At 44.2% G+C, this 10,657-nt stretch overlaps 1 protein-coding gene across 1 annotated transcript; it reads left to right on the top strand.

The window, feature by feature from the left end:
- Positions 1–2,342: 2,342 nt before the first annotated feature.
- LOC123136566 (5'-deoxynucleotidase HDDC2) lies at positions 2,343–6,065 on the top strand. The gene is made up of 8 exons (XM_044555971.1): positions 2,343–2,768; positions 2,863–2,990; positions 3,094–3,131; positions 3,317–3,427; positions 4,009–4,088; positions 4,346–4,382; positions 5,333–5,374; positions 5,677–6,065. The coding sequence occupies exons 1-8, from the start codon at positions 2,520–2,522 to the stop codon at positions 5,736–5,738; spliced, it is 747 nt and encodes a 248-aa protein (XP_044411906.1). The 5' UTR covers positions 2,343–2,519; the 3' UTR covers positions 5,739–6,065.
- Positions 6,066–10,657: the final 4,592 nt, after the last annotated feature.

Genomic DNA, 10,657 nt, shown 5'->3' with positions numbered 1-10,657 from the left:
AAACTTATTGATACATATCATTGATGTCCAAGGACAATTGAAACGACTCTTGAATACATAGGGAAATATAATCATCACATGATTGGCTTTAGGGCATACCTCCAACAGTAGGAACACAATTTTTTTTGCCTCGGTTCTGAATTTGTGGGATCTGATGAATGTATGTGGTGATATTTGAGTTCATATTTATCCTAGATTGAAAGGATACGATAATATATTCTGGGCCATGTGGCTATCAAAGGATATTCTTGATTCCCAACCATATACATTGTGGTATCTGATCCGTGCGAAACCCCGTCGATTCATGTGATTTGTGAACTTATAAATCTTTGGAATGTCCTGCTCAATTTCGAGGTTACGGAGGAGGCAAACTCGTTTTTGGTAGCGACTACCTAGAATTCGCTTTTCCTTGGAAGAGAGTTTACACCAGGCATCACCAAGATCTGGGCTTGCTAGGCACCTTTGGAGATTAAGATATTTGTTTGGTTGACACTTCATAATCATCTATGGATAACGGATAGATTTGCTAGGCAAAATCTTCAACATTCACCGCACTACATGCTTTGTTGCCAGGAAGAGGAGTGCACAACTCATCTCCTCCTAGGGTGCTCTTTTTCACACGAGACCTAGTTCAACATTCTACCGCCAATGAGGCTTCACCGCTTCACTCCCACCCCGACTGCCTCCCTTAAGCTTTGGTGGCCTCCCTTAAGCCAGGCTTCATCGGTTCACAAGGAGCTAAACACGCTGATCTGCTGCACCCTTCACATGATTTGGTTGGAAAGGAACAACAAAGTCTTTGACAAGATCGCTTCGATGTGACCATTGGTTATTCAGAGAATTAGAGAGGAATTCTCCATGTGAAAGCTCCCTAGAGTAAGTTAGGACGTGGACAATAAGAGTTAGTTGCCTTGTTGTGGGTGGTGAGGTGTTTGCACCTCATGTAATTAAGCTGGCATGTAAGTTTTGTTGAACCCTTCCCCTTTCTTAATACAAAAGACACACAAACTTGTGTGTTCTTGAAAAAATGGGATCAATGGCACTAGGATATGGAAGCCTCAGGAAAAAGTAGAAGGATATGGAAACCTCGTCCCTAGAAAAAGGATATGGAAACCTTGGGTCCCACTACATTCAAGCCTCTTGACGGTGGAGATTATCTCGTTTTGTCAGACTTATGCTTTTACATACTCCATCCGTTCTAAATTGGTATATTAATTTTTTTTGCAGAAGTTAGACGTATATATGTGTTTGATTAAGCTTATAGGAAAAATATACGAACATCTACAATATGAAATAAACATAACATAAAGATATATTTCATGTTGTATTGATTAATCATATATGAGTTTAATAATGTTTGAAAAAGTAATACACCTTGCACTTTGAAATGAAAGTGCTGACGGGTTATGATGATCTATACCCACTTGCTTTGCCACAGATACACTCCCGCCGTTCCTTTATAAGGTGTATATTTTTGACATGGTGACCAAGACACATAATTATAGAGAATTTATGATGAAATTATCGTTGACTAATTTATTGGTTAGCGACAAATAAATCAATTAGTCTAGAAAAGAAAGAGACGCATGCAACTGAAAGACATTTTTTTTCCTACAAGAGGGATACATGCAATCGAGAGATATATACTTTTATTTTTTGTGGAGGATATAAACGAAATTGCGAAGAATTAGAGAGATGCACATTACATTGTGAAATTTTATCAGCAAATAAATACACTTTAGATAAGGGAATGGAGCGAATATTTTTTTGAGATGGGTGCTTTTTTTTGCATGACAATACGTGTCTCGTTTATATCATAAAGATCATAGTACAAGTCACGTATAAATCGACTTAACAAAACGGAAAAGACACCAGAACGCTAACCTTTACACAAAGGAACAACAACCAAAGTCCAAGAAGTAAAATTACAATCAAGACCGAAGAGACCTTTGAACTTGACACCAACGCCCATCACCAACCTCTGGAACCACCATCACATCCACCAGAGTAAAAAAATGACGGATCACCTTCACACCAGAGCTCGAAGCGGCTCCTTCGCTGAGATGGTCGCAATTAAGACTGGTAATTGATAGTTGCGGCGAGGGCAGTATGCAGCAGTGGATCTTTCTTGTTTTCTGTTGCTTGTATGCGTTTTTGTATCGTTACTATTATTATAAATAAAATAAATGTATGCCTATGGGTACATCTTAAAAAAAAGTTCGCCATGGAGTGTTCTACAGTATTTAAGAAAAAGAATGATTCCCTGGAGCTATGCACACGCGATTGGGCCATTCCGCGTTGTTTTGGGTAAAGAAAACACGGTTTACACAGCCCAAACTCGTGGGGAGAACGGGGGCGGGGGATCGGCGTGCAATCTGGGCCACCCGGAGCGCACGCGGCGCGCTGCTTTCGCGGCCCTCGCCACATCCACCACGACCACCACCGCCCCGGCATTCCCGGACGGCCACCGCACCGCTCCTCCCGGCCTCACCTCACCTCACCCATACTTAACCCCAGCCATGGGTGGGAGCCGAGCCCTTTCCCTCTCCTCCCTCTGCGCCGCCTCCCTCGCCGCCGCCGCCGCCGCCGCGACCAGGTTCCCCCTCCTCTCCCCCCACCACCGCGCGCGCCACCTCCGGCCCCGCCTCGCCGCCGCCATGTCGTCCTCCTCCTCGCCCGCCCCGGCCCCTGGGTCCGACCCCGCGGCCCCGGCGGCGTCCTCGGCGTCCTCCGCCATCGACTTCCTCACGCTCTGCTACCGCCTCAAGGTTAGTGCTGCCTGCCTGCTCCACCACCGGTTTAGGTTTGCTTGCATCGTCGGTTGATCTCGTGTGATGGGATGATGGGCGGCATGGGTTGCAGACGACGAAGAGGGCTGGTTGGGTGAGGCGCGGGGTGCCGGGCCCCGAGTCGGTGGCCGACCACATGTACCGGATGGGAGTCATGGCGCTCATCGCCGCCGACCTTCCGGCCGGCGTCAACCGCGACAGGTGTGTGGATACCCAGCCATCCCCTCCCATTGTGCGGTGGGACCTCGTTCTTCTAGTATCCTCTTATGCCTAATGAGTTGTATGTTTTTTTCGTTTTCTACAGGTGTGTGAAAATGGCGATTGTGCATGACATAGCCGAAGGTAATCCCGGATGACTCTTCTTTTTGTTCGATTTTGTGTCTTTCAACTTTGAGATTGTTGGAATGTGAGGGTGTTAGTGATCAGTATGGAACCACACATGCATTGTCCTTTCCATTGTGCAAAATAAACAATTGCTTATCAGGATGCTACTTTGGTTAACTCGTTCCAATCATTTTAATGCCCAGCTATTGTTGGCGATATCACCCCTGCTGATGGTGTACCCAAGGAAGAGAAGAGCCGTAGGGAGAAGGAAGCTTTGGACCATATGTGCGCATTGCTTGGTGGAGGTTCAAGAGGTTAATACTGAAATATGGAAAAGCTTAACATCTATAGTTCTGTGTCTTGGAAACTTTAGGCTGGCTCGATTCCATAGTCCATTGATATAACTTTCTTCACCTTGTGATAATTATGAAGACTGCATTTTAATTCGATTATAAATTGGTGAAACTTCATAATGAGCATAAACACTTGAAGGGGGAGAGAATGAAATATGAGCTTAGATTGTTCTTATTCCCAATTTCTGTAAATGCTTAAGATACTGATTAGGTTTCTTATGTTTGTTATTCTAAATTCCATATTTGTCATGTTGTTCTCTTGTTACTTAAAAGTGGTAGTTACCATCAAAGAAAACAAACCAATGTATTGGACAACATTGGATTTTTACATATAGTCCTCCAGTTAGGTGTCAGCAGCAAGTAGCAACATTTTGAAACTAATAAATAACTAAGCCATCTGTACTCAAATATTCATTCTTAATACAAGGTAACGAGTGATATCCTTCGCGAACAGGCTGAGTACTTTGCATTGTTTTATGCTCTTGTCCTTGTACTTTTGATATGTTGTAGAAATTCACTTATCTCATGCTGGTCTTTTTCAGCCGACGAAATTCGTGAACTTTGGATGGAGTATGAGAACAACGCCACTTTAGAAGCGAAGGTTGTTAAAGATTTTGACAAGGTAAGCTACTTGCAATTTTTACCCCGTAAATCATTAGAGACTTGTACCTGCAAGTGTTGACGCACTGGGATTACCAACAATTAACTTAATAGTGCATTAACAAGAGGAGATAATCAGCTGCTAAAGAGAGTGGCTACTATTATGAACATTGGCAGACCATGGAACAGGAATTATTGTAACTTAAGGTCTCCTTAATGTTGTTGATGAAATATTCTCTCTTGACTAACTGTTTGTTTTCTTCTGTGTTCTATTTTTAGGTTGAGATGATACTTCAAGCACTGGAATACGAAAAGGGTAAGCTCCTACTGATACAATCCCCAGCGGTACATGGATGTTTGGATAGTTTGATTTACTCAGGAAGTCAGCATCAGTCTTTTTCCCATGTGCACACCCATAACTACGGACTATAAAGTCTGAATTTACTGAGTAATCTTCTTGATTCGGTATAGTTATAGGGGAGGCACGACTCTAGTAACAAGCGCAGGATTTTTTCGTTCATTTATCTTTGGTTCTCAGCAGTGGCGGAGCCAGGAATTTGCTCCTGGGTATTCTTGCAATTTTTTTTTGCCAAAGCAATATAATAGGACAGCAAATATAAAGTAATCGGTGGCTTGTACTCCTAGCAATCACTTGCAGTGGCAATTTACATATAAAAAGTTTCAGATTTGTTTAAAAATAGAGGAAATGACCTTGTAGATGGATGGGGGGTGGCTGGATGCACTTTGCAGTACTGGATGGATGCAGGACTGCTGTAGGTGGAGCCCGAAGGCGACGGAGGCTAGACTGCCGGACCGGGGGGGGGGGGGGGGGCAGCCTTTAGGGGAGAGGGCCGGCTGTTGCCCGTCACCTGCCGGACCTGAAATTGCTTCCGCCACCGTCAGCTTGGTTAGGTTGGGGATTTGGGATGCGGGAATCGGGGGAGGGAGTCTGGGAGACGAGGTGCGACCTGCTGCAGTGGCTCTCGCCCGCCTCACAGTCACAGCCAGGATGGGCTTGAGTTCGTTGGCTTCAGTCTCCAGAACGTATAAACATATGTAGTCAAATTTTTTGGGGCCTAATTCTTGGGTATTCCATGGAATTCCCAGGAAGACCCCCAGCGCCGCCACTGGTTCTCAGCCTACCTGACATGCACTGGGAGGAGTGCGTGTAAAGATGTGCAGAATACATGCCTAACTCATTAGCACCTTTTACTCCTGAGTTTATAGTAGCGTGTTAACGCCTTTCTATTGTTTTTAATTTCTCAGAGCAAGGGCGGGACCTAGAAGAGTTCTTCCAATCGACGGCAGGTTTGTATTCTTGTTTTCCCCTCCCATCAGATTCTGCTGCTAAAGTGCACATTGTATTTAAACTATGCAGGCTGTCCATTTATTCATTGTTTTCTTACACACAATACATTTCTATGAAACTTTTTAGGATAGCAAACCAGAACATTAATGCCTGAGCACTTGATATTATTTTGAGTTGACATGTGTCATACTCCTTACACTGTTACATATTTCTGGTATATCTCCCATCTTGCAGGATTCAAATACTAGCTCACGGAAAAGCTCAGCTTATTTCCCTGGTTAATCTCTTGATTTCTATGTAGGGAAATTCCAAACGGACGTCGGAAAAGCATGGGCGGCAGAGGTTGCATCGAGAAGAAAGTGAAAGCAAGTGATCAAATGACAGTCACGAGTCACAAGCCCTCTCGGTGCTTCTTTTTTCGGGCACAATTGTCAGCGCCGAATCTGTATCATGTTTCAGTTCAGGGCCTTATCCCTGAGACAAACCGGCCTCCCAACTCGGGTAGGGCTTCTCCAGATCAGCCAGTTGTATTGCAAAGCAGGTCTTTTCACTTGTAGCTCGCCTGGCCATGCCCAGCACCAAGTTGGTAGGATCAGCCCCTTTCTGATGTAAAATCAGTTAACTCGTTGACACCAATACAGCGTACTCCTGTTAATTGAGGCCCATCGTTTCGATCCTTTGTTAACGGTATCTGTGCTGTCATAAATTTGCATGCTGTGCATTTTGGTATCAACTTGATTGCTTCGTCATGTCGCAACTGCCGAGCATTGTTCGGACCTGCTAGCTAGAATTTCAGTGGATCAAGAGTGAAAAACGTGACATACCAGGGAATCATGTTTAGGGTTTCTTTGTTCGTCGCAAGCTCTTAGATCCTGTATGACTAAAGCATATGAGAATGTGTCATTGAAGTGCGTTTGATGGCCAATGAGTGGCAATGTAAGAACTGAGTGGCCAATCCTACGAATCAAACCATCTTACAAAATTGGGTTTTGTCTTGAGCACATCTAAGTTATTGCACATCTAAGTGACTCAGTCAAGAAAAAAAAATTCAGATCAAATCACATGGGTGCAGATAAGCTGATGGGGATTATCACAGTTTGTATCAGTGATGAGTCGACGGATGCAGGTCTCGGCATTTTCTTGGGGAAAGGGAAATCAAATCTGAATGTTCCTTTCATGGAAACTATCCCCAAAGAAGGTAATATGTGTTGCAATTCCCGGCCTCTTCATCATCATGATGCACACAATAAACCCATAGATGATTTGTTTTCTTATAACTCTTCGAGACATCGTCTCTTTGGGTCACTTTCTCTGTGGAAGAAATATTAGACATTAAGTACAAGTCACTCTCTCTTTTGTGAGGATAGGCCGTCGGTAGGGAAAGGAGCATCGCACTTGTGAAAATCAAAGGAAAGTGATTTTTTTCTGAAATTTTAAACACAAAAATATTCTAATATTAAGTATTCATACAATCATTCTGTACCCAAACCGCCACATAGGATGGGATGACGCCAACCAGCAAAACGTTAGACTTGTCACTATTACGAAACTTAGCAATCTCGTGGGTAAACCATATTCACGAGCGCTCAATCTATATGACAAAATATAACGGTGGTATCGCGGGACTCCAATAGCAGCAGTGCAGTAACACGCACAATTCAAATTAAACCACACGGGTGCAGAAAAGCTTGTGGCGATTATGACAAATCAAAGCTACAGGTTTCCCATCTACTTCGGGAAAAGAAAAATTGAAGCTGCAGGTTCCTATCAAGGAAACGATCCCCCAAAAAGGTATTACAATGTGGCTTAGTGCATTCGGCAACGTTCTTGACAAAGTTAATTTTTTTGCAAGCTTGTAGTGCACATTTGCATCAATTACATGTGGGATGCACTAGTTTGTGTGTAAAGATACAACTCATGCTTGCAAATGAGGTGCCATTGATGATTGCTTTGAGGATTGTCTTTCTTCTTCTAACTCTTTCGAGTCACTCTCTCTTTTGTGAGGATAGGCCACTGGTAGGGAAAAGGAGCATTGCACTTTGTGAAAAACCAAGGAAGGGGATGCTTTTGTGTAAAGAAAATTATGCAAGTCGTATTTTTAACCCATATAAATATGTTAATGTTCAATTTTCATACAATCAGTCCAAACGAAACCATCACATAGGACGGTATAGCACCAGCCACCGTTAAACTTGTCCCTATTACAAAACTTAGCAATCTCGTGGTCAACCATATTTCTGTCCTGCTTAATCGTATTGAAAAATAATACTCTTGGAGGTATTATGTGATCAAAGATCTTTTTCTTGGGTCTGTCTAGACACATCTAGATGTGCCATATAAAGTAGTTATGTCACATCTAAACGGATGTCCATTCTGTTTGTGGTCTATTTTTTTGTTCTAGTTTTTTTGTTTTTTATGGTTGCATTATATATTTGTGGGAGCTTTGATATGAGATTTTTAACAAACATCTAGATGTAAATTAGACAGACTGCTTTTTCTTTTCGTCATATCGACTAAGATAAAATCTGTCAATAGAATAATCTGACACCGAGGCAATCAGTTTCTTTTTGAGGGTAAACACAACTTTTATTAACTAACCAAAACTCGGAATCTCATCTCAGATAATGTGCAGAATCAAATACAATCTGGTGGGTCAGAAGGCCACACCTCACATCGTTCATCACTAACCCCTAGCTTGGCCAATACATGCGCAGCTTCATTTGCCGTCCTTTGTCTCTACCTAACTTTCACGCCCCGCCAATCCTGAAGCATCGCTTTTAGGGCATCTTCAAAGGAAACTCATAATTTTTTTCTGTGTCCATCCGCAGACAGAGAGTATCAGTCCGCGAATATGAATGCGGGATGACATCATCCAACACTAGTCGCATACATTTTAAACGGCTTTTCAATAAATCGGATGAAATTCCTGCAAACACGGCTGGATTTCATACAAACATGATGGATTTCATGCAAACTGCACGAAAATGTTACATTTTGGACATATTTTCAACTAAAAAGCTAAAACTATGTGCACATATGATCGCGTGGAACTCCACTCCCACGACACGGATACACTACACTAGTCTACGGCCAGCCATGGTGGATCCCTTTGTCTTCCCATTTCCGGCAGCCTGCTAAACGGACTGTCGGGAGCCCCGAAGGCATATTCTTCCCCTGTATCTTCCCTATGTCTGGTTGCGCTGCTCATCGGAGCGGCAAAGAGGGTGCTTCAGCCGGAGGGGGATGGTGCTTCCTTGGAGCTCAGTCGAGTGCCCAAGATGGTCTGGGATAAAGGAGAACCAGCCAGGGTACCGGTGTCGGCCTTCACGGGATACAAGCGGCGGTGGCCTCCCGTGTTCTACTTCTCCTCGATGATGGCTGAAGACCCACAAGTATTTAGTCCTTTCGATAAGTAAGAGTGTCGAACCCAACGAGGAGCAGAAGGAAATGATAAGTGGTTTTCAGCAAGGTATTCTCTGCAAGTACTGAAATAAGTGGTAACAGATAGTTTTGTGATAAGATAAATTATAATGAGCAACAAGTAGTAAAAGTAAATAAGGTGCAGCAAGGTGGCCCAATCCTTTTTGTAGCAAAGGACAAGCCTGGACAAACTCTTATGATAGGAAAAGCGCTCCCGAGGACACATGGGAATATCGTCAATCTAGTTTTCATCACGCTCATATGATTCGCGTTCGGTACTTTGATAATTTGATATGTGGGTGGACCAGTGCTTGGATACTGTCCTTACTTGGACAAGCATCCCACTTATGATTAACCTTTATTGCAAGCATCCACAACTACAACAAAAGTATTAAGGTAAACCTAACCATAGCATGAAACATATGGATCCAAATCAGACCCTTACGAAGCAACACATAAACTACGGTTTAAGCTTCTGTCACTCTAGCAACCCATCATCTACTTATTACTTCCCAATGCCTTCCTCTAGGCCCAAATAATGGTGAAGTGTTATGTAGTCGACGTTCACATAACACCACTAGAGGTTAGACAACATACATCTCATCAAAATATCGAACGAATACCAAATTCACATGACTACTAATAGCAAGACTTCTCTCTTGTCCTCAGGAACAAACGTAATTACACACAAAGCATATTCATGTTCATAATCAGAGGGGTAATAATGTGCATAAAGGATCTGAACATACGATCTTCCACCAAATAAACCAACTAGCATCAACTACAAGGAGTAATCAACACTACTAGCAACCTACTAGCACCAATCCCGGACTTGGAGGCAAGAATTGGATACAAGAGATGAACTAGGGTTTGGAGATGAGATGGTTGTTGGGGAACGTAGTAATTTCAAAAAAATTCCTACGTACACGCAAGATCATGGTGATGGCATAGCAACGAGAGGGGAGAGTGTTGTCCACGTACCCTCGTAGACCATAAGCGGAAGCGTTATGACAACGCGGTTGATGTAGTCGTACGTCTTCATGATCCGACCAATCCAAGCACCGAACGTACGGCACCTCCGAGTTCAGCACACGTTCAGCTCGATGACGATCCACGGGCTCCGATCCAGCAAAGCTTCGGGGATGAGTTCCGTCAGCACGACGGTGTGGTGACGATGATGATGCTCTACCGGCACAGGGCTTTGCCTAAACTCCGCGACGATATGACCGAGGTGGAATATGGTGGAGGGGGGCACCGCACACGGCTAAGGAACGATCCATAGATCAACTTGTGTGTTATGGGGTGCCCCCTACCCCCGTATATAAAGGAGGGAGGGGGAGGTGCGGCCGGCCCCCTTGGGGTGCGCCTGGAGGAGTCTTACTCCCACCGGGAGTAGGACTCCCCCCTCTTGCCTTGGTCGAGAAGGAAAGGGGGGAGGGGAAAGAGGAAAGGGGGGCGCTGCCCCCCCCCCTTCCTTGTCCTATTCGGACTAGGGGGGGAGGGGGCGCGCGGCCTGCCCTGGCCGGCCCTCCTCTTCTCCCTCATGGCCCACTAAGGCCCATTAACCCCCGGGAGGGTTCCGGTAACCCCCCGGTGTTCCGGTAAAATCCCGATTTCACCTGGAACCTTTCCGATGTCCAAACATAGGCTTCCAATATATCAATCAATCTTTATGTCTCGACCATTTCGAGACTCCTCGTCATGTCCGTGATCACATCCGGGACTCCGAACAAACTTCGGTACATCAAAACTTATAAACTCATAATAAAACTGTCATCGTAACGTTAAGCGTGCGGACCCTACGGGTTCGAGAACTATGTAGACATGACCTAGAACCATTCTCGGTCAATAACCAATAGCGG

Source organism: Triticum aestivum, chromosome 6B (genome assembly GCF_018294505.1).
Source record: "Triticum aestivum cultivar Chinese Spring chromosome 6B, IWGSC CS RefSeq v2.1, whole genome shotgun sequence".
Taxonomy (NCBI): Eukaryota; Viridiplantae; Streptophyta; class Magnoliopsida; order Poales; family Poaceae; genus Triticum; species Triticum aestivum.
The sequence above is the reverse complement of the archived record's forward strand: the minus strand, read 5'-3'. Positions and strand labels throughout refer to the sequence as shown.

Bases quoted from the DNA above. Each gene is read 5' to 3' on its own strand.
- LOC123136566 (XM_044555971.1), top strand. From the start codon at position 2,520: ATGGGTGGGAGCCGAGCCCTTTCCCTCTCCTCCCTCTGCGCCGCCTCC. The intron at 2,991-3,093 runs GTGTGTGGATAC...CGTTTTCTACAG, and splicing joins GCCGGCGTCAACCGCGACAG to GTGTGTGAAAATGGCGATTG. The intron at 5,375-5,676 runs GTTTGTATTCTT...ATTTCTATGTAG, and splicing joins GTTCTTCCAATCGACGGCAG to GGAAATTCCAAACGGACGTC.